This window comes from Neovison vison, chromosome 5 (assembly GCF_020171115.1).
Source record: "Neovison vison isolate M4711 chromosome 5, ASM_NN_V1, whole genome shotgun sequence".
NCBI classification, from domain to species: domain Eukaryota; kingdom Metazoa; phylum Chordata; class Mammalia; order Carnivora; family Mustelidae; genus Neogale; species Neogale vison.
Window position 1 is genome coordinate 37,111,583 of NC_058095.1, and position 24,850 is coordinate 37,136,432.

The 24,850-nt window shown below is 37.8% G+C and overlaps 1 protein-coding gene across 2 annotated transcripts in view; it reads right to left on the reverse strand.

Moving 5' to 3' along the window:
* Positions 1 to 24,850, reverse strand: part of VMP1 (vacuole membrane protein 1) — a 141,454-nt gene that overhangs the window by 7,464 nt on the left and 109,140 nt on the right. For both annotated transcript variants that reach the window (XM_044248547.1, XM_044248548.1), the window contains exons 9-10: positions 22,637 to 22,753; positions 15,452 to 15,513 (exon numbers count right to left, since the gene is read on the reverse strand). In XM_044248547.1, the coding sequence (XP_044104482.1) occupies positions 15,452 to 15,513; positions 22,637 to 22,753 (179 nt within the window). The remainder of the gene's footprint in view (positions 1 to 15,451; positions 15,514 to 22,636; positions 22,754 to 24,850) is intronic.

Consider the following 24,850-nt stretch of genomic DNA (forward strand, 5'->3'; position numbering starts at 1 on the left):
ACTTGTTATTAGAATACCTGAAATTTTCCTATTCATGACTGTTTGGATTTTTCCAGCCAGGTGTTTTTTTTTGGTTGTCGTTGTTACTATGTACCACCATAAAACTTGGGCACAGTGTTAAATAACAGAAATAACGAACTTAAAAACAACTGATGTGTCTTGTTGCTTAACCCTACCTACACAGGGCTGCCTTATATAAAGGTTAAATAGTTAAAATGCCTAAGGGAACTAAGTGGGTATGAATAAAGCAAATGTTATATTTAATATAGGTTCTGCTCCTTTCTTAACCACTTTTTGGAGGATCTTAGCATTAATGTGATCATGTAAGTTACACTGGATTTCCTGAAAACATAATGTCTGACATCAGTTCCCTATAAGGCTACAAAGCAATGAGGCTTTATTTTTCTTAGAAAAAATTACAGGCACAAGTTTTCTTTTGTTTGTTTGTTTGATCACCTTTGTTTCACTGGTTGCGTATACTTTGAAGCTGATTTTTTATTTAACATCCCTCTGATGATTAATTATAATATCCTAAATAACACTCTCAAGGGGTGATTAGTTAGACCTCTGAAAGCTTATAAGTGGAACAAAAATATTTTTAGAATAAAATTCAGGTCAAGGGGGATATTAAAGAAAGAAAAATATAGGGTTTAATCAATTCTAAGTGTTGTTATAATTCAGAAGCATGACAGAGATTACTGAAGTAAATTAATGATGCCCGGTACTTTTTTGTTTTTAAAAAGATTTTATGTATTTATTTCAGAGAGAGACAGAGAGCATAAGTATGAGTGGGTGGGGGGCAGGTGGCAGAGGGAGAAGAAGGCTCTCCGCTGAGCAGACAGCTCAGGGCCCTAGGATCATTACCTGAGCTGAAGGCAGACCCTTCATAAACAGAGTCACCCAGGGGCGCCTGGGTGGCTCAGTGGGTTAAAGCCTCTGCCTTCAGCTCAGGTCATGATCCCAGGGTCCTGGGATCGAGCCCCGCATCGAGCCCTGCATCAGGCTCTCTGCTCAGTAGGGAGTCTGCTTCCTCCTCTCTCTCTCTACCTGCCTCTCTGCCTACTTGTGATCTCTGTCAAATAAAATAAATAAAATCTTTAAAAAAAAAGCAACAACAAAAAACAGAGTCACCCAGGCAACCCATGTAAATATTTCTGATATATGTATATATTACTTATGCAAATAGTAAAATGCACAAATACAAAAGGATAAAATAAAGCTAAAATTAAAAAAATTTTTAAAAATTCTTAAATGTCTTACTAAGTATGATGGCTTTTGTGCTATCATTAGTGAATATTTCAAGACATATTACACACTTGTCCTTGATTAAAAGTAATAATTTCTAAATTTGTTGGCTGACTTCTGTAGACATATACTAGGAACAGGTAAAATGTCAATGCTGCAACTTTTTTACTGCCTCTTGTGACTGCACTATTACCACTCTTCCCCTTCTACTGTTTCTTTACAGGAAACTTTTAAAGCCACTTGTGTGTTTTATTAGTTAGGATTAGTTTAGTTAAAACTAGGAATTATAAATCTGATTAATGGGGCACAGAAAAAACACAATATATTGCAAAAGGTTCACTGTGAACCCCTTTTGCATTGTGGCACTCCCACTGTTCCCCTAGCCTATTTCTGTACTCCATGAGTGTAATTTTCTGACATGTGGCCCAAGGGAGTGCCAGTCAGACTGATGGTAGTAAACTACATCCTCCATATGTGTATAGTCATATAAACTGTGTATATATGTGCTACCATAATGTTATATACCTAAAATACACAAAAAAGAAAACAACAAAGATGAAAATAAATATAAATAGAAGTTCTAAAAAAAAATAAGTTCTATTGTTTTAGTCCCATTCCGATGGTAGAGACCACTGGTGTAGACCATGAGGCTAAACTTCAAGGGGTATAAATATTATACCTTACTCCCAAAAGGTATAGTTAGCAGACCAATTCAATACAGGACTGTTAGGTAAGATACTAGAGAGAAAAAAAGCTATTTCTACAAAGATGTAGACAGTGGGAGGGGAGGCATCTGGGTGGCTCAGTTGTTGGGTATCTGCCTTGGGCTCAGGTCATGATCCTGGAGTCCTGGGATAGAGACTGCACATGGGGCACCCTTCTCAGCGGGAAGCCTGCTTCTCCCTCTCCCACTCTCCCTGCTTGTGTTTTCTCTCCTTCTGTCAAATAAATAAATAGATATATAGACAGATAATAAAGCAGACTGGATGTCTCTTTTTTCCTCAGACTTCTTTTTTTTTTTTTTTAAAGATTTTATTTATTTATTTGACAGAGAGAGATCACAAGTAGACAGAGAGGCAGGCACAGAGAGAGAGAGGGAAGCAGGCTCCCTGCTGAGCAGAGAGCCCGATGCGGGACTCGATCCCAGGACCCTGAGATCATGACCTGAGCCGAAGGCAGCGGCTTAACCCACTGAGCCACCCAGGCGCCCCTTTCCTCAGACTTCTAATGGTCATAACAAAGAGGGACTTTTAGAATCCAGATAGCTGGGCGCCTGGGTGGCTCAGTGGGTTAAGCCGCTGCCTTCGGCTCAGGTCATGATCTCAGGGTCCTGGGATCGAGTCCCGCATCGGGCTCTCTGCTCAGCAGGGAGCCTGCTTCCTCCTCTCTCTCTCTCTGCCTGCCTCTCTGCCTACTTGTGATCTCTCTCTGTCAAATAAATAAATAAAATCTTAAAAAAAAAAAAAAAAAAAAAGAAATCCAGATAGCTAAACCTCAAGAGACTGAAACCCTGAGCCCTCAGTTGGAACACAATTATATTTCAAATGAGTATCAGAGTCATCAGAATTTTCTTGACTGAGTGAGGATCACTGCATGTAAATCAATAAATCAGATTCATCCTCTAACTCCAAAGAATTCTACCAACTGAGATTTGGCCCAGGAGGATTAGAGTAGAGAGCCTATTATTAAATGGAAAATGGTCTCTTGTAGACTCAAGCCAACAGATTCTTCTGCTGAAGAGACTGAATTTTACAGTGAAGGTACTAGTAGGATATATATATTCAGGGATTAAAAAAAAAAAAAAGCCCCTCCCACCCCACTCCCCCTTTATATGCTGATACTGTCTTCCATACAAAAGATGCAATAAAAACATGGTGGAAGTTCAGTAAGAAGACCGGACTAGCAATTCCCTTTCTTTTTTTTCTTTTTTTTTAAAGATTTTATTTATTTATTTGACAGAGAGAGATTACAAGTAGGCAGAGAGGCAGGCAGAGAGAGAGAGAGGAGGAAGCAGGCTCCCTGCAGAGTAGAGAGCCCGATGCGGGACTCGATCCCAGGACCCTGAGATCATGACCTGAGCCGAAGGCAGCGGCTTAACCCACTGAGCCACCCAGGCGCCCCCCCCCTTTTTTTTTAAAGATTTTATTTATTTATTTGACAGAGAGAGATTACAAGTAGGCAGAGAGGCAGGCAGAGAGAGAGGAGGAAGCAGGCTCCCCGCTGAGCAGAGAGCCCGATGCGGGACTCGATCCCAGGACCCTGAGATCATGACCTGAGCCGAAGGCAGCGGCTTAAACCACTGAGCCACCCAGGCGCCCCTCTTTTTTTTCTTTAATTTAAAAATTTTTTTAAACATTTATTATATTATTAGCCCCAGGGGTACAGGTCTGTAGCAATTCCCTTTCTTTCTTTTTTTTTTTTTAAGATTTTGTTTATTCATTTGACAGAGAGAGATCACAAGTAAGCAGAGAGGCAGGCAGAGAGAGAGGAAGGGAAGCAGGCTCCCCGCTGAGCAGAGAGCCTGATGCGGGACTTGATCCCAGGACCCTGAGATCATGACCTGAGCTGAAGGCAGCGGCTTAACCCACTGAACCACCCAGGCACCCCAGCAATTCCCTTTCTTAATTTTTTGTTGTTTTAAACTTTTCTTTCTTTCTTTCTTTCTTTTTTTTTTTTTAAAGATTTTATTTATTTATTTGATAGAGAGAGAGAGCTCACAAGTAGGCAGAGAGTCAGGCAGAAAGAGAGGGGGAAGCAGGCTCCCCGCTGAGCAGAGAGCCTGAATCTAGCGGGGCTCAGATCATGATCTGAGCCGAAGGCAGAAGCTCTAATCCACTGAGCCACCCAGGCGCCCCTCTTTTTTTGTTTTTAAAGTAAACTCTACTCCCTACATGGGGCTTGAACTTATGACTCCACAATCATGAGTTGCATGCTCTACTGACTAAGCCAGCCAGGCGCCTCAGCAATTCCCTTTCTTGATAACAGTCTTATAAATAATTTTTTCTGTTTCCAGAAATGTGCACATTTCAAATAGTACAGAGTTAAATTGTCCCCCCACCCCACGCAGTGATCTAAACAGGCTTAACGGTTAGTATTTTAATGAGTTGTCATTTCCTGTCTGATAAAGATTCTCACAGTATTTAACCACCAGTTTCCCCGGGGCCCAACCAATACTAGAACTCTATTCATAGTGACTCAGAATGGATCTCAGACTCCAGGCCTGATTCAACAATGATAGATGGCCCTCCAAATGAAACTGTCTTTCCTCATAAGGTAGACTGCTCTGGAGAAGGGAGGAAGAGGGAATGTAGTTTAACATGTAATCTTTCTGAAGAAGCCAAAGTCCATTATGCTGACTCATTAATATTTATAGCCTTCCTGTCCTCAGAGATTAGAGAGAGAAAAAAAGAGAGAAACAAATTGATACCTAATTAACCCAGGAATATGACAAGTAAATGAACTGGTGCTAACTGCAAATCAACTTATATTTAACCTAGTAAAAATGGGATCCCATAATTCTGTATGACTGTAATGAAAGGGTTATTAATTTTCCCATGTAATTGAATGGAGAATCTGAATCTTTGAAGCTAATATTATAAGAGAAAATTGTTAACTGATGTATTCTACTTGCTTTTGGATCTGAAATGTGGTAGCCCACCCAAACCAAATTCCTTTATAGCTAAGGATCTTGGAAGAGCACCCCAACATAAAATAAAGTCAAAATGAAAGTTATGTACTACACTAAAAAATCTAGGGCTTTTTCAGATATAAAATTTTGGGCTGACAATCTAAATTGTTAACAGTCTAAAATTCGTTATGATTCAACCTCAGGATTTGGAATTAAAACATCTTGAATTTCGTTCACATCTGTGTCTCTTTCAAATTATTAAAACCTCTTTTGTACTCTAGTTAGTCCATTGTGTGCTCAGTGGTATTATAAACACATGACACCATCGGTTTTTTAGCGGCTGGGCAGAAGAAGACCACTGCTTTATCCAGAAACATCAGGTGTATTGTGCTACTGGCTCACAGCATATTTCCATCACAGGCGTCTTTCAAAAAAAGAATTTGCAATTATCCTTGCTTTTGAACATTTAGAACTGTTTTCTATCAGAAGCAGAATGGAGGTAAAACCTCCTTATGACAATTAGTAGCTACTATTTGAATTATGTGATCATTAAGGGACGTTTTTGAAAACAAAACCTCAAATCAGAATGTAGACTTGAGCAGTAGAAGCCAAAAAGGCATTTATGTCAATGAATGAGGCCAGAGCTGAAGGAGTGGTCTAAGAGCACCAAGTAAAAGTGATTGGCTGCCAAAACAAAACCCTGTAAAAAAATCAACTGATTTCAGTTCTAGAAAATGCAAACTGGCAGCAGCTCTGTACAGTGACAAATCTGTGGCTGGCATGAAGACCACTGAGTTCTAAGGATGAAATCAGCAATAGGGAACCACAGTACCAAAGTCAATAATAAGAGTTTGTAGAATTATAAATTGAAGGTAAAATGGTATAAAAACTTACTGACCTTTAGTTATTCAAGTGGCATGATGGTCAGTGGACTAAAAAAAATGACATTACTGACTGGAATTCAATCTCCTCTCAGAACAATGTAACTATTCCAATATTAGGCAGAAAATCACTAGATGCAGTAGATAACTAAGAAAAAAGTCAGGATCTCTGTCCTAATGAACTTAATCTAGACAGGTGATGAGAAAAAAAATGCATTTAAACCTACAGTACAAAGGCCAGTAGGTTCCTCCCTCAAAGTAACACCTGCAGTAACTAGTTATAGCTGCACAAAGTGAATACACTTGTGAACATGGAGTGGACAGAGAGAATTTCTGCTGACTCCTTATCAAATTCACACAGTAGCCATTTGACACCAGCGCTCTTGTCGAAATCTACAACTTCAAGTAGATGATCTCACTGCTTTCTATAGCACTGACTCAATTCCTCTTTTCTACTTCAAAAGATCTTGGAATCTTTACTCTAGTTTTGAAGGAAGAAGTGGTTAAGGAAATAATCAATCCACTTAGGCTTTTGATCTTATTTCTTGGATCCTATCTCCAACTCTTGCATTTATATGAATTTAACTTCTGTGTGTTTCAGTTTCCTCATCTATATAGCGATAGTACCTTATAGGTTTTGTTATACATATTCAATAAAAATATATGTAAAGCATCTGGCACCATAGGTTCTTACTAAATGCTAATTTCCAACCCACATCCTTCCCTTTTTTCATTTATTTTTTCCATCTCTAGTTCTTTACTAGTCTTTCCCTCAGCCTAAAAATACTCAGAGGTCTCTCCTAATAATGAATGAATTCATGAATCGACAAATATTTATAGAACACGTACAATGTGTCAGGCATGACCCTGACCTGCCTTTTCCTTTAACCAACAATTCTATGTAATACAATATAATTCAGTTTTAGTTTTCATCATTCTACAGAAATGTTCTAATTATGGTCAATAGTAACTTCCTAATACAATGACAATTTCTCATACAGTCTAACTCCAGAGTTCCTGCTTTATCCTTAGCTATGTTGCCTCCCAGTAAAATATAGAATAGGTAAGTGTCAAAAGAGAAGATAACAAATTACAGTTAAAGGACATGAAAAGGAAGGAATTTTCCACCTAAATTGCAGAAGATTGTGTTAAAGTCTGTATACAACTTGAGTCTCCACAGTTGCAGTGTTAAAACTTAATATATCCTTTTTCAGTTAATACAAGTATTGTGTATTCTGACACCTCCATTACCTTTTCTGATTATTTTATAGTGAACAAAGTTAAAGAGAATCAACTGTGTTAACTATTTTATATTTTAAAAATGAAAGAGTAGATTTGGGGCACCTGGATGGCTCAGTGGGTTAAAGTCTCTGCCTTGGGCTCGGGTTGTGATCCCAGGGTCCTGGGATCTGCATCTGGCTTTCTGCTAGGTGGGGAAGCTTCCCCGCCCCCTGCCTATCTCTCTGCCTACTGGTGATCTCTGCCTGTCAAATAAATAAATAAAAAGAAAGGAAAGAAAGGAAAGAAAGGAAGAAAGGAAGAAAGAAAGAAAGAAAGAAAGAAATAGATTTTCTTTCTGTAGAAGAAAAAGTCCAGACTAACATAGCTTATTCCGACCACTTGTTACAAAGAAAGGAACAAGAAACATTGTTAAGATTCAAGAACTTAATTACTCACTGGTTAAAATGATCTCTCTTGCCACAGGCAAGTCCGACTCTGAGGTCAAACATCAAGTTAACTCACAAATAGGAGACAGCAAAGAGCATGGAACATTCTGTATCTGGTAAAAAGTCCCTGCTCCAGCCAACCCCCACCCTAAGTTCAATGATTGAGTTACTTTCCTGTGTGGTAAAACTAGGGACTTTGTCTTCCAATAAGACCCTGGCAACCTGACAATGAGCCAATGTTCTGCATATGGTTTGTTACGAGTCATAAGCTTAATGTTATTTTCTGGGAATTCTTATCCTCTATTTGGTGAGAATACTGGAACATGTCCTTTTAATCATGATTTTAATGTTAGACTTGGTCATGCTCTTTAAGAAATATGTCCAGGTCTCTCTCATTGGAGAAAGTCTAAAATTAAATAAAAATTAATTTAAAATCTTATAAAAAAAAAAAAAGACTAAAACAAATATAATGCCTTTGAGGCTCTGAAGTTCTCTCTTTCTTTGGTTCTGTCCCCTTGACTTATTTCAACCTAAGACACCAAATAGTGAAAAACTCTATTACACGCCTAATCTTTTTTTCAGAATCTTTTCTCTGTTCCCTGCCAAATATACTATAAACCAAAAGGCTTTCTCTCAAGGCTATAATCTGTATTCTAACATCTTTCGGAATATAAAACTGACTCATTTTATCTGTTCAGATTTCCATTTTTTTTTTTTTGTAGTAAAGATTTTATTTATTTATCTGACAGACAGAGATCACAAGTAGGCAGAGAGGCAGGCAGAGAGACAGGCAGAGAGAGAGAGAGGAGTTAGCAGGCTCCCCGCAGAGCAGAGAGCCCCATGCCAGGCTCGATCCCAGGACCCTGGGATCACGACCTGAGCTGAAGGCAGAGGCTTTAACCTACTGAGCAACCCAGGCGCCCCCAGATTTCCATTTTTAACTAGACAAACACTTTGATTTAGGAAAAGAGAGATACCTTTCCCTAAACCTAATGACACTAGTGAACTTTCCAGAACTATCCAAGAAATAAATCTAATTACTATTTCTAGTTGAGGGAAGGTAACTATTTACTTGTAAAATTACAGTAAATTTTGAAGGTAGGGCTTATATTCTCTTTGGAACATTAGGACTGTCATAGAATGACATTCTGTACTAAAAATACCAAAGGCCAAGGGTATACTTAGGGTATCATATTTAGCAGGGCCACTCCCTACTTACATTAAGACTATAAGTTCTAGGGGCGCCTGGGTGGCTCAGTGGGTTAAGCCGCTGCCTTCGGCTCAGGTCATGATCTCAGGGTCCTGGGATCGAGTCCTGCATCGGGCTCTCTGCTCAGTGGGGAGCCTGCTTCCTCCTCTCTCTCTGCCTGCCTCTCTGCCTACTTGTGATCTCTCTCTGTCAAATAAATAAATAAAATCTTAAAAAAAAAAAAAAAAAGACTAGAAGTCCTTTGGAAAGGAGTATTTCCTTCAGTCATCAGTATAGCAGTCATACCTCGGTAAAATTAATACTAAAACACAGCACCAGAGATGTAATGGTCAACACTAACTCACTACCAGGGACGGTGTGATGGTAGTGGGCAGTTGGCCTGGCATACCTGTGATGAAAATCTGCCCGAATCTGGTCCTAGATAAAATTATCTTATCAATACTAAGTTATCAAAACAGGAGTCTGCTGGGGATAGTCTCTCTCCCTTTCCCTCTGGTGCTTCCCTCCCTCCCCTCTGCTTGCTCTCTCTCATTAAATAAATAAATCTATCTTAAAAAAAAAAAAGAAAAAGAAAGAAAGAAAAGAAACGTATTGTTTGAAAAAAGAGCAAATAGGGATGCCTGGGTGGCTCAGTCAGTTAAGTGTCTGCCTTTGGCTCAGGTCATGATCATGATCCCAGGGTCCTCGGATTAAGCCCAGCATCCAGCTCCCTGCTCAAGGGAAAGCTGCTTCTCCCTCTCCAACTCGCCCGCTTGTGTTCCCTCTCTCACTGTCTCTCTCTATGTCAAATAAATAAAATCTTTCAAAAAAAAAAAAAAAAGAAAGAAAAGAAAAAAGAGCAAACAGAAGTGGATGCAGAGAGAAGTTAAATAACTGGTCTGGGGCAGAGTTCATACTCAAATCTCAATTTCTTTTGTTCAAAGGCTGTACTCTCTTTTTATATTCTACTCCCTAGCTCTCCTTTACTATTGGGGTTCATTTTTCATTCTTCCTTTTTTAGTATCTCATCATTTTTAAATTTCAATTGTTGCTGACTTTTTGGTCTTGTCTTTTGATTTTTTCCACTACAATGGTAATTCACCACTCCCTTAATTGTGGGTGTATAGTTCTTAATATCCTTCAAAAGGCTGTATTCCAAACTTTACTAGTTTAGTTTGATCAACTGCTAAACCATTTATAGTTTAATAGTGTAATGAGACAACAATCAAAGGATAATGTTATTATAGCAAACTACAGGCACTATTTTCAGTTCAACTCAACAATGGGTCTAGGGAATCAATTTAACTATTCTTCTCTTTTCTGAAATAGATTGCTAAACTATTATGATATGTAAAAATAAATTTATGTCTACTAAAAATTCATTCTCCTTGTTTAACTTAATTTTCAGTCTAGGCTTAGTGAGTCTATTTATTAATTATCATTTGAACACTTATATTTATTTATTTGTTTTTAAGATTTTATCTATTTATTTGACAGAGATCACAAGTAGGCAGAGAGGCAGGCATGGGTGGGGGGAAGCAGGCTCCCTGTGGAGCAGAGAGCCCGATGTGGGGCTTAATCCCAGGACCCTGGGATCATGACCTGAGCCAAAAGCAGAGGCTTAACCCACTGAGCCACCCAGGCGCCCCTGAACACTTGTATTTAAAAGCATTTCCTACTTCAAAATACAGGAAAACAAATCATGTCAAGCTCAACTGGAGAATATGATTAAAAGATAATGTTATTCCTGACAAATATGAAAAATATACCCACTGGTGTCTGCTAATAAAGAATTATTATCATGTGCTAAATCTGATTATTTATACCGTTTAATACACTGTCTCATCAAAAGAAATTGATGAGGTAATCCCTGTAGATAGCACTGGGGAAAAGATGAGGATATCAGGACATTCCAGTATCAATCTCCTAAAAACTATTTAAAAAATAAGACACCACCCATTTAATTCAATAAAAACTAGATTCTAGCAGGTCTTGACTATCTCAGAATGACTTTATGCAAAACCATCTTTAAGAAGGAAGAATCAGAAGCCCCTGGGTAGGCTCAGTTGGTTGAGTGCCTTTGGCTCAGGTCATGATCCCAGGGTCCTGGGACTGAGCCCCACATCTGGCTCCCTGCTCAGTGGGGAGTCTGCTTCTCCCTCTGCCCCTACTCTCATGCATGCTCTCTCTCTCTCAAAAAATAAAATCTTAAAAAAAAGAAGAAAAAAATCACTGGGGCCTCTGGCCAGTTTAGTTGGGGAAGCATACAACTCTTGATCTTGGGGTTATGAGTTTAAGTCCCATGTTGGGTATAGAGATTACTTAAAAATAAAATCTTAAAAAAAAAAAATAAAGAATTAATCACTGGATTTTTTTGAAACAGTGTGCTAGATGAGATAACAAAGGGAAGAAATTACTGTTTTTGAAAACTGTTAAGAAATTCTAATCTTAAAATGTTGGCCTAAGATTATAAAAACTCTTTTATTTCTATCTACTGTAGATAAGTAATATAACTTTTCAGAAACTCCAAAGGCTGGGGAAATAGAAGATTCTGGGCTGTGAAATGATATGCTTATTTTTATTAGCCAGAGCTTTATTTGGATATCATGTGTTCATTATATTCACTAGATAATTACCAAGCACCTGTTAGATGTCAATCAAGAAGCCAGGTGCTACAGAGACAATAGTGAACAAAACTAGGCATGGCCTTGGCCAGAAAGAAGCTAACAGATTAGGGAAAGTAGTTAGCAGAAAGATAATAATCATATACCCTCAAATATAAATGTAAAACACAACTGTCAGTGCATGCAATACATGCTGTTATGAACAAACGTCCCTATTTTCTAGGAAAAAGAGGATATCTAATTTAGTTAGGGAAGGCATTTTGTTTTTTTTTTTGTTTGTTTGTTTGTTTTGTTTTGTTTTTTTTAAAGATTTTATTTATTTATTTGACAGACAGAAATCACAAGCAGGCAGAGAGGCAGGCAGAGAGAGGGGAGGAAGCAGGCTCCCCGCCGAGCAAAGAACCCAATGCGGGACTTGATCCCAAGACCCTGAGATCATGACCTGAGCAGAAGGCAGAGGCTCTAACCCACTGAGCCATCCAGGCATCCTGGGAAGGCATTTTGTTAACGTAATAGTTGAAATCTAAAAAATGTTATCTAGGGTCGCCTGGGTGGCTCAGCTGGTTAAGTGTCCAACTCTTAATCTCAGATCAGGGCTTGAACTCATGACCCTTGATTTCAGGGTCATGAGTTCAAGCCCTGCATTGGGCTCTGTGCTGGGCATGGAACCTACTTAGAATGAATGAATGAATGACATTATTTAGGTCAATGGTTCTGAGTGAGGTTGGTGGTGGTAGTGAAGGTATATGTGCATTAGGACATTTGGTAATGTCTGCAGACATTTCTGATTATCATGGCTGGGAGATACTACTAGTATCTAGTGAGTAAGAGGACAGGTTGCAGTTAAATATCTTACAATGCACAGGACAGTCCCCATAACAAAGAATTAGTTGACCTAAAAATGTCAAAAGTACAAAGGTAAAGAAACCCTGAACTGGAGTGCTTGAGTGGCTCAGTTGGTTAAGCATCTGCCTTTGGCTCAGGTCATAATTTCAGGGTCCTGGGATTGAGGTGGCATAGGGCTCCCTGCTCAGCAGGGAGTCTGCTTCTTCTTCTCCCTCTACCCCTCCCCCTGCTCATGCTCTCTCTCAAATAAATAAAATCTTAAAAGAAAGAAAGAAAGAAAGAAAGAAAGAAAGAAAGAAAGAAAGAAAGAAAAGGAAAGAAAGAAAGAAAGAAAGAAAGAAAGAAAGAAAGAAAGAAAGAAAGAAAAGAAACAAAACCCTGAACTAGGCAAAGGAAAAACCACAAGCAAGTAAAGACCACTGATGGGAGACTCAAGAAAGGGAAATTATAGGGGATACATCATGCAAGGCTCTCTAGACCATGTTCAGGAGTTTTAGCTTTATCTAAGAAGGAAAAAACAATTTAAGGGTTTCAAGAAGATGAGGAGCTCGGGGGTAAGGACAGTGGTGATGACATGCTCCATTAATACTTTTAAAGGTTACTAACTGTAGTATGGAGAACAGATGGGAAAGGAACATAACTTGATGTGGGTAGAAATGATAGGTAGTTGCCTAATTTAACTTTTTAGAAATTCCAAAGGATGGTGACACGAAGGTAGTAGTGGTGAATATGTATAAATTGCTGAAAAACTTCCCCCTCACCTTTTCTAAGATTAATTACTTTATTTTACAAAGAGAGAGAGAGTGAGAGAGAATGCCCGCATGCAAGCATGCACGCAATTGAGGGGAAAGGCGCAGATGGAGAGAATCTTCAAGCAGACTTCCCGCTGGCATGGAGTCTACTGAGAAGCTCCACCGCATGACCCAGGAGATCATGACCTGAACTGAAACCAAGAGTGAGATGCCCAACTGACTGAGTCACCAGGAACCCTGAAAAACTTTCTCTTATAAATGTTCAGCATAGCAACAGGAGAAGAGAATGTACAGTGTTACATCCACAGTCACCGCTGTAACTTGGGGGTTTGTACAGGAGTCAGCTCTAGGTCCTTCGGAATTCTAGAGATGGAATAATAACTCTAAAAACAGATGAAATATCTTCTTTGTGTTTAGAAAATAAGGAACAAGAATATTTCTTTCTGAATGTGATGTATGTTGACTTGTAAACCAATTTATTTGTAAGAATCCAGAGAACAAAAAACTGGAATAATTAAATTCTAATGGACAAGCTATAATCCACATTTATAATCAGAAGCTTAGGAGGCAATAAAACCAATAATTGGCCCCACTGAGTTTATTCTCAAGAACACGTTTTTCATCAATTATTACATTAAAACCATAATAGAAAATATCAAATACTATTTTATTATAAAACATATATAAAAGAGTATAAATATATAATGTATGGTTTAAAGAATAATAAAATTAGGGGAACCTGGGAGGCTCAGCCTGTAGAGCATGTGACTCAATCTCAGGGTTCTGAAATAGAGCCCCACATCAGGCTCCCTGCTTGGTGGAAAGTCTGCTCTCCCTCTCCCTCTGCTGCTCCCCCTGGTTGTGCTCTCTCACTCATGCTCTCTCTCTCAAATAAATACACTAATCTTAAAAAATAATAATAATAAGACTAATACTCATGAACTCACCTCCAAATGGCAATTTTTTTAAAACAGCAAAAATTCTTCTAAGCATTTTGTTTTATAAATGGCTTTTAAGAAGGTACACTAGGGGTACCTTCTACCATCAGGCAATGAAGCTTTTTTTAATTTTAAATTTTTTTAGTTTTAAGTAATCCCTATACCTAATGTGCGGCTCGAACTCACAACCCCAACATCAAGAGTCACATGCTCTACAGACTGAGGCAGTCAGGCACCTTTGGGCAGTTAAATTATTAAATGAAAAGAAAGGCTCTCACCTATAAACACTGAATAAAAAACAAAAATGCATTAAAAAGTTTCATTATCTGATAGTATTCCCATTCTAGTCGATAATTAACTTGATTAACCTAAAAAAGAGGAGCTACTGGGTGGCTCAGTGGGTTGGTGCTCTGCCTTTGGTTTGGGTTGTGGTCTCAGGGTCCTGGAATCAAGTCCAGCATCGGGCTCTCTGCTCAGCGGGAAGTCTGCTTCCCCGCTAACCTCTGCCTGCCTTTCTACCTACTTGTGATCTCTGTCAAATAAATAAATAAAATCTTTAAAAAAAAAACAACAACAACCCAACAGAGTCTTTCTTTACTATTTTATCAAAGTCCACTCCACAAATTTGTGACATTATCATTTGAAGCAGAAGTTAAAACTAATCTTACTTCTATAAACACAAAAATAAAAGCTATGGAAAGTCTAGCCTTTTAAAATGGCCTGATTTTTCTCTAGTGAAGTAACAGGTTCACAACTGACATATTTTGTAATATTATACACCATCTTATGATTACTTCTTTAATGAAATATTAATATTTTATGTAAGATTTGTATTTAAATTAAACGCAACTGTGCTTCTGACAACGAATTTTAGCTAAAAATCACAACATTGTACTAAAGCACCATTAAACTGTAATAATACACAGATGTCTTTTATATAAAGAGAATTTATTTCTTTGGTGGATCAACAGTCTCAAACTCCAAAGCTTTTAAAATTTTTTAAAATTTTTTCTTGTTTTGGGATGCCTGGGTGGCTCAGTTGGTTAAGCAGCTGCCTTCGGCTCAGGTCATGATCCCAGCATCCTGGGATCGAGTCCCACATCGGGCTCCTTGCTCGGCAGGGAGCCTGCTTCTCCCTCTGCCTCTGCCTGCCATTCTGTCTGCCTGTGCTCACTCTCTCTCCCTCTCTCTGACAAATAAATAAAATCTTAAAAAAACCTTTTTTTCTTGTTTTTAAGATTTTATTTATTTTTTTGACAAGGAGAGATCACAAGCAGGCAGAAAGGCAGGCAGAAAGGGAGAGAGGAGGAAGCAGGCTCACCGCCAAGCAGAGAGCCCAATCCTAGGACCCTGAGATCATGACCTGAGCGGAAGGCAGAGGCTTTAACCCACTGAGCCACCCAGGCACCCCCCGCCAAAGCTTTTTTTAAATCAAGAATTATATGACTTTAAAATTAAAATTTAATTAAAAATCTAAAATTAAGTAAGGATTATCTGAACTTGACCTTTCCCAGCTGTAGGGTAAGAAAGTCTTCAATCTAACTAATAACAGGGCAAAAGATTTTTCCTTCTCAAAAAATAAAAAGGTATTAGAAAAATTCTGTCCCAATAAAATCTTTTATACTTTTTTTTCTATTTGAACAGTGATGACATTAATATTAATCCACAAAGAATTACTCACCCAATGAAAGCCACCATCTGCTCCACTATGTGTTTGCTGAATGTTATTATAACGAAGATTTTCTGTAGAGAAAATACCAGTTAAAATAAGTATTTCTGTTATCAGAAAAGAAAAAAAAACCTCAATATAAATTCATAATTCTGGTAAGAGTTTATTAAAAAGGTGAGCTGCTGCCCCAATTACAATTTTTAAAAATTCTTTAAAAAAAAATACTAAAAACACCACTTGCCTAACAAATGCTACCTACTTTGTATTTTAAAGATGTTTTTCCTTAAGCACAGCTCTAGTCTTACAGGATACGTGACCATGTCTGAGGGAAAAATGGGAGTCATGAAACCCAAGGCTGAGTGAACATTCCACATGTATGTGTATCTTAGAATGGAGCACACAGGGACACCTGGGTGGCTCAGTTGGTTAAGCGGCTGCCTTCCGCTCAGGTCATGATCCTAGCGTCCTGGGATCGAGTCCCGCATCGGGCTCCTTGCTCGGCGGGGAGCCTGCTTCTCCCTCTGCCTCTGCCTCTGCCTACCACTCTGTCTGCCTGTGCTGGCATACTCTCTTTCTCTCTCTCTCTCTGAGACAAATAAATAAATAAAATATTTAAAAAAAAAAAAAAAAAGAATGGAGCACACAAACTAAAGTCATGGGTTCCCATATAGCCCCCACTACTGAAATTAAAGCTGATCAGCCTAAGGACATGAGTCTGGACTAAATCTAATCTAGAGGATCCTGAAAAGCCTATACATCCTTTATAGAAAGTTTGTTGAAGTTAATATTAAAGTTCCATTCTTAGATTCTGGGTGATCTTGGACTTTTAGACTTATTGTACAAGCAAAAACATCAACAGGTTACTGAGAATCTTTATCAGACCTGGATCATTTTCAGTGTGGTGTCACTGAGGTAGTCTCCATTAATTAAAGATGTTGATACCTTACCTTTTTTTTTTTCTTCCTTTTTTTTTAAAAAAAAATTAATTTATTTGACAGACAGAGATCACAAGTAGGCAGAGAGGCAGGCAGAGAGAGAGGAGGAAGCAGGCTCCCCTGCTGAGCAGAGAGCCTGATGCAGGGCTCGATCCCAGAACCCTGGGATCATGACCTGAGCTGAAGGCAGAGCCTTTAACCCACTGAGCCACCCACGCGCCCTGATAACTTACCTTTTAAATAAAGATGTCTTTAGTGCTAAAAGGTAGCAAATATCTTCAACTCAGTTAGTTGAAAATGTTCAAAATAATATAAGGCATTCTTACAGATTTTCAGGGGACATGAAATGTAAAGGACACTTCTTCAATGTCCTGAAGAATTTTTGTTTTAAGATTTTACTTATTTGAGAGAGAGAGAGAGAGAGAGAAAGAATAGGAGTGAGCAGAGGGAGAGGGAGAAACAGACTTCCTGCCCTGAGGAGACAGCCCTATGCAGGACCCAATCCCAAGATCCTGAGACCATGACCAGAGCCAAAGCAGATGCTCAAATGACTGAGCCACTCAGGCACTCAGCCCTGAATTAATTAATTAATTAATAATCATTTATTTGTTTAATTAAGGATAATTAAGAATTAATTAATTAGTTTTTAAAAGATTTTATTTTATTTGAGAGAGAGCAGAGTGAGAGAGACCATGAGTTTGGGTGAGGGGTAGAGGGAGAAGGACAAGCAGACTCCCCACTGAGCAGGGAGCCTGACACAAGGCTCAAGATCATGAGCCAAGACAAAAGCAGCTGCTTAACTGACTGAGCCACCCAGCCACCCTGTGCCCTTATAAACCTTTTTCTTTTCTTTTTTTAAAAAATATTTTATTTATATATTTGACAGAGAGAGAGAGAGAGAGAGCGCACACAAGCAAGGGGAGCAGCAGGCAGAGGGAGAAGGAGAAGAAGGTTGCTCACTGAGCAGGGAGCCCAATGTGGGGCTCAATGCCAGGACCTTGGGATCATGACCTGAGTTGAACACAGAGGCTTAACCCACTGAGCCACCCAGGCGCCCCAATAAGTTTCTTTAAAAAAAAAAAAAAAGCGGGGTGCCTGGGTGGTTCAGTGGGTTAAAGCCTCTGCCTTCGGCTCAGGTCATGATCCCAGGGTCCTGGGATTGAGCCCTGCATCGGGCTCTCTGCTCAGCAAGGAGCCTGCTTCCTCCTCTCTCTCTGCCTGCCTCTCTAACTATTTGTGATCTCTGTCAGATAAATAAATAAAACCTTAAAAAAAAAGAACTATACATGACATTAGTAGTAAAAATGTATTCTACGAGTTCAGAGAAAAGAAATGTCAAATAAGTACGATTAATTAGAGATTCAAGGTGATATTAAAGTTTAGCTCTAAAGGACTGATAATAACTCTCTTATCAAATATGAGTAATTCTAGATTCTCTCCAAATTTCTGATGATGCCTGCTGACATTTTTGTTATTGCTTGTCAAATAATAACTTGAGGGCGCCTGGGTGGCTCAGTGGGTTAAGCCGCTGCCTTCGGCTCAGGTCATGATCTCAGGGTCCTGGGATCGAGTCCCGCATCAGGCTCTCTGCTCAGCAGGAAGCCTGCTTCCTCTCTCTCTCTCTGCCTGCCTCTCCGTCTACTTGTGATTTCTCTCTGTCAAATAAATAAATAAAATCTTTAAAAAAAAAAAAATAATAATAACTTGAGCCTATGCAACCAAAAGGGAGGGAAGAGAAATAAATGATAGACTTCTTTTTATCTACCCATCATGAATCTCAGGAAAGTAGCTAAATTAGACTAAAACATATTATTTCAGATAATAGACTAATAAGGCAATGACATTTTCTTAAGAAATGTCCTAGCGTTAACAGAGACGTTGGCAGCCGGATAGCTGGATCTATGTAAGGAAGTAAGACTAAAAAGAAAAGTTCAGTCTTTTTTGGTGTTTGTTTATGTTTTTTTGTTTTGTTTCGTTTTGAGTTTTATTTATTTAAAATAAATAAATACTGCTGGGGGAGCAGTAGAAGCAGGACAAGCAGATTCTGTGCTGAGTGTGGAGCCTGAACTGGGGCTCAACTCCACGACCCTGAGAATATGACCTGGGCCAAGAGTCAATTAAGCCACCCAGGTGTCCCTGTTTATGTATCTATTGATTTTAAAAAGATACTACCTATCTCATGAAAAAAGCAAGCACATGTCAAAAAGAGTTACAAGATGGATGATGATTTCACAACAGTGTTATATAAACGGTGTATAAAGATTATGAAACTAACAAGACAATTATTACAGATCATTTAGGGAGAAAAAGCATTACTATATGGGGGTCCTTCTAGTTTCCATAAAAGCCAGTTATTGGAGCTATATATCTTTCACTAAGAATTAGAACTAAGAGTTTGCCTCTCAGTGATTTCATCACCATGAGTTTTCCCTACCATCATTTCCTAACATTGAAAATAAGCCAATGCCCAGATAATTGCATAATTCCATTGCCTGAAAACAAAACAAGACTTTCTTTTTATATGTAACAGCTTGAAAATTCACTGTGCTGGGCAAGACATAATGTGCCAGATATTTAAGAACTTATGTCTCATCTCATTCAGGCTAGAGGTCTGAGTGGGGATTCTACCAAATAAACAAAAACACCGATCACCAAACAGCCCACTTAACCTTTAGCAGAGGAAAGGGTTGAGTAGGGGGGGAAAAAAAGATATGGGTGCAGGGAACTAACAGTGCCAGAATGAACAAAGAAGAAACTATCTATAAAAGAAAGTCCTTCGATGGAACAAAAAATCTTAAATTCATTTATTAAAAATTTACTGGATGAGGCAGGGTGCCTGGGTGGCTCAGTCAGTTGAGCATCTAACTCTCGGTTTTGGTTTGGTTCATGATCTCATGATTGTGCGATCAAGCACTGTGTGGGGCCCTGCACTCAGCATGAAGTCTGCTTGAGATTCTCTCTTCCCTTCTCCCTCTTCCCCTTCCCCAGCTCACACTTGCTCTCTCTCTCTTTCAAAAAAATAAAATCTTGGGGCGCCTGGGTGGCTCAGTGGGTTAAAGCCTCTGCCTTCGGCTCAGGTCATGATCCCAGGGTCCTGGGATGAAGCCCCGCATCGGGCTCTTTGCTCAGCAGGGAGCCTGCTTCCTCCTCTCTCTCTCTGCCTGCCTCTCTGCCTACTTGTGATCTTTGTCAAATAAATATATAAAATTAAAAAAAAAAAAAGATTCTGTTTAAAAAAAAATAAAATCTTAAAAAACAACAACAACACCCAAATTTACTGAGTGGGGCACCTTGGTTGGCTCAGCTGGTAGAGCATGTGACTCTTGATCTCAGGGCTGGGAGTTTGAGACCCATGTTGAATGTACAGATCACTTAAATTTACTGAATGTCTACTACATGCCAGATGATATTCTAGGCACTAGAATACTCAGTGAGTCAAAGACTAAATTCTCCACCTTCATGGAGCTTATATTTCTGTGTATGTGTCTGTGGTGGAAAGATAAAGAGGCAATAAACAATATACATGATATGTAAGTTATAGGATTATGTAAAGTATTGAGTATAAATGTACTGAGTTTGGAACTCCCAATCTAACATTATTAGGTGGGCTAATTTGAAATTTTTAGGGGAAGTTTAACAAATAGCAAGATATGAATAAAAACAGTATTTTTGGCTGTTTACTTTAGGCTGAAAAAAAAAGGGAAAAGAACCAGAAGATGGGTTTACTATTAGATGAGAGAAAAATCTGTGTGTGGTTTCCTTCTGATTACTTCAGAAATAGTTAAAACATTTATATTATGCACTACGATTGCCTACCCAAAGAATGAGAAATGTTTGTCACTCTGAGCTACATCTGGATGTACATCAAGTGACATGCCTTTAAAAACTATGTCTCCATGGTAAAATGGAACACAGAAAACATATCCCATGGTCTCAGTTTAGTGAAGGAATGCAGATTCTCTGCTTTCAGAAACAGAAAGATTTTGGCTTTCTTTTTCTTGTTCCACACAGATACAGGGTATGGCTTTGAATGTATAGAGTTTGGTTTCAATTCCAGGGCTTTAGCCATGTATTTTATCTTCTCTAACACTCAATTCCCATATGTATGAAATATGTATAATAACTATCTCACGGGATTGTTCTGAGATGACCAATGCACACTGCCTGGCACAGGTCCTGATAAATAGCAGGCTTTAAACAGTTCAGTTTCCTTAATCACATAAATAATTTATAGTTTAGAAGGCAATGCAAAAAAATGGAAAGAACACTGAACTTGAAGCCAGAAGACATGGGTTCAAATTCCAGCTGTTCCTTACTTTACTTATTAACCTTCTAAGTGTGACAATTATAAAACAGAGTAGTCATTTTTCTGTCCGAGGATTATAATAAAATCAACACACAAACATTAAGTGCTTTAAAATGTGAAGTACCATATAAAAAAACTTAAACATTATCATAACTTGAGGGGCGCCTGAGTGGCTCAGTGGGTTAAAGCCTCTGCTTTCAGCTCAGGTCATGATCTCAGGGTCCTGGGATTGAGACCCGCGCCTCAGGCTCTCTGCTCAGCTCTCTGCTTCCTCCTCTCTCTCTGCTTGCCTCTCTGCCTACCTGTGGTCTCTGTCTGTCAAATAAATAAATAAATAAAATATTTAAAAAAAAAAAAAACAACCCTGTATCTTTAAAAAATATTATAACTTGAAAAAAACTGAGAATGTTTAAAAATATACTATTTTTAATATTCTGTAATGAAAAATCTGATAAGTTGCATGACCTATCCCTATATTATACTCCTAGCATAATAAATTTTACTAAATTCATACAGAAAGTTACTACACAAAGCTGGGTACATAAAGCTTATGGATTCTCAGAGAAGTTACTATTATAAACAGAATTAAAATAATCTGTTATAATTTCTTAGGTATTAATACTTTCAAGGGAAAATTCTTTTTTCCCCAAGGGAAAATTTTTTATTTTTAAAAAACAAAATGTTAGCTGCCTTCTTCCCCAGAAAGAACTGAAAAGATCAAAGAAAAAAATTATCTTCTGTTATACTGCAAAATAATCTACTACTCCCATAGTATTTTATTATTTTAAAAATTCTAATATGGTATTATAATGTTTACCAAAGTAAATAGCATTCTAACATTAAAAAACTAATTTCATTGAACAATATACTTAATATAAGTGAGAGAAAATATATTCCTTGAAGGAGTAATGCCCTTGGAATACTGAGTGATTACCATGGCAGGGGAGCAGAGGATAGGCTCACTAAACTCATCCCAAATGCCAAAATATAACATTAGAAACTGGGCATGTAAAAGCAGCTCAAGTTTTCCTGTCTCATTCTTCCCTAAGAACTAAAGGTAGAAAGGTGTTAAGAAGAAACCTGGGACAAAAGGGCTTTTAATTTTGAAGATATCAGTCCAGGGCAGATATTACTCACTGCTCTTGTCTTTCATTTGGTATATGCCTCTGTGCTGCAAACCTCACTGGTTAAGAAATTCTATTCAGGTTAATTTTGTTTTCTTCTAGTGAGATCTGCCCTTTTAAAAGGAAACAATTCATATCACAGTCCTAGAATCACCTATTCATTTCCCTTCATTCTCTCTCCTCTATTCATATATATACATACCTCTATCCTAGGGCTTTTGTTAAGACTGGCTTTGAACAATAGCAGATTCTCACTTCTCTAACCACAACCCACAGCTCTTCACCTCTTCAGAGACCCCTTTCTTCCCCATTCTCTCCCACACTAACATCTGGCTGGTTTTCTGTAAAGGACATTGATGCCTTGAGAGGAAGTATTATTGGGGGGGTATGAAAGAAAAGTAGAATTAGTGAAAGGCCATTTTCTCTCAGCTCATGGTCAGTAAAAATGTGAAATTTTTAGACTATGTATGTGAAAATGACATGCATTTTCCTATACAGGAACGCTATTTTTGGTTGGTAACAGTCTTGGAGGAACAGTTTCACAAGGCAAAAAGTGAAATAAAGAAAGACAGGAAAAGAGGGAGGAAAAAGAAGGAAAGAAAGAAAACAAGAAGAAAAGTCTTAAAGGGTCACAATTTTCCAACAGGCACAGGAAAAATTTGTACCAAATTCACTAACTTCCAAATGACATGGTTAAATAACACAGTAAGTTACCAACCAAAAGAAGCAAAACCAAAATATTAACAATTCATACTGGAATGAGCAAAGAAATTAAGTTTTAATGCCTTTTAATGGGCTCATCATTAGGCAGTGAATCAAAGGGTATAATTACCTGGATATGCATCTTAATTATTGCTTTTCCAATCAGAGTTGCACCAAAGAAAGTCCAAAAAGGTACAAGAAAGTGTCCACATGTTATTCCAGCCAGATCAAATAGAGGATTTGGAATCTAAGAAAAAAAGTTAAAATATATAATCCAAGGAACAGATTAATCTTACGATTTACAGGTATGGGGAATCATGCTTTAAGCCTTGCTTTCACTGCAAAGACAGGTATAGGTTCCCTCATCACTAGGCTGTTCAGAAGGTTAGGCAAGTATTCTAACGTTTCTGTAAGTTGGGTCTCATATTCATTTCAGGCTGCTGTTCAAAGCAAACCCAGCTGTCCTTTTGCTTTTATTATTTATAGCTAACACCCCATATATTTTTTTCTTTTAATCACATTAGAATTTGGATAAAACCAATGGACCTGCAGGAATTTAATACCTTTCAGCACACTGCCATTTGGTAGCTCTGTCTAAGGTGAGGTATAAATGAAGAAAAAGCTTATTTCAGTAGTTACTAGGGCTCTAAAATCTTCAGCTTGAAATAGAATATTATCTAGAAAGTACTCACATCTTTACAGCTAACATTCTTACAAAAGTCACAAATACATTTATGTGGAAATGGGCTTTTATTCCTCAACATAAAAAATTCATAATTTGTATATTGCACATACAAGCCTCATCATTTGTGTGACAGCCCAAGGCTGTGGGACTGTGTAATATATTTTAAAAAGAAAATCAAGTGTGGAAATATGAGCACATAGATTCAGATGTTTTGAATACTCAGTCCCAGACAAAGAAACGATTCAAAACAAATACCTTTTCCAAACATTCCCACATTTCAAGAATGCTGAAATACAATTTCATGCAAAAATGCAAAGAAACCACAAGCTGCTTTTGAGCACTTCATCTATTTTTCTCCCATAGAAGCACTCTGTCCTTGTGGCAGTCGGCAGAACCATTCAGAAGCCAATTAATTTATATAATTTCATTTTTGAAATTTCAAAGAAAAGCCTAGTTGTTTAAAAGATATTTGTCACATATGTTCTTTTAAAAATAAGTCCATGACTAAATTAGAATTCAAATATTCTTTTGTTCATAACACTTGGATTCAATAACTCAGTTTTGTTTTTCTCATCCAAATTCAAATGTTTTATGCAATTTCATCTGTCTTATAATCATGTTAATAACAATACCATTTGTACAACTTTACACTAATCATTTCTTGTATTTTCTCATGTGACCTTCATAACTCCATGGATTATAATTTTAATTATTTTGCTATATTATCAGGCTCTACCTCATGTTGAAATAGAAATTAATCTAAAGTATACAAGATGTAAAGCAGAGATTAAAAATTAGAATTTGCTAAACATGTTGGACACCTCAGCGTATGCTATATACCCTCAGAAGAGCATATATAATCAGTGAATTTATTGTTTCATGTGCATGTTATTAATTCCTGTTTTTCAACTCCTGGCTAAATACACAGAAAGGAAGACTGGGATTAAATGAACTAAGTTGCTTTGAAACTTTCCCTCAACTAGAAGTTTTATTTATCTTAGTTTGAATGTTAACAAAATAATTAATAAACTTAAATGAACTATATATGCTTTCAACACTTTAAGATAAGTATCAAAAATTTTCTAGAAAAAAGTTCCTAGAAGGCCAAACTGATCTATCAATTGGGACTATTCCTAGTCAAATATAAAGAAGGCTGATTAGTATAGAAAGTGGATTTTCAGAAGTGAGGACACATGGATAGACGAGTACCAAAGAATACATACTATTTTATTTTAATAAACTGAAGGTACTGTGTGTTTTCCCCACAAATAATGAAAGCTAATTTTTCTTGAATGCTTTGACTTGTTCAGTAGTTTTCTAAAATTTCTACATTGTCAACTTATTTAATCTCAAAATAATGTTATATGGTGCCATTACACTCACTTTACAGAAAAGTGAGACAGACAGGTTTGACAATTTATTCAGGATGGCAGGATTTTAACAGCAGAGCAGGATTTCAACTCAGGCAATACGGCTGTCATGCTTGTTCACTTAACCTCTAAAGTAAGGACATTATTATCCATTAGGCCTCTCAGCTTAATCCCATTCTGTTGACTTCCACGGCACTTTCTACTTATCCTTGTATTTCAACGGTCTTCCTCACTGGACTTCAGCATCCTTGAGAAAAGGGAATATCTTTCATCTCTTTATTCCTAACAC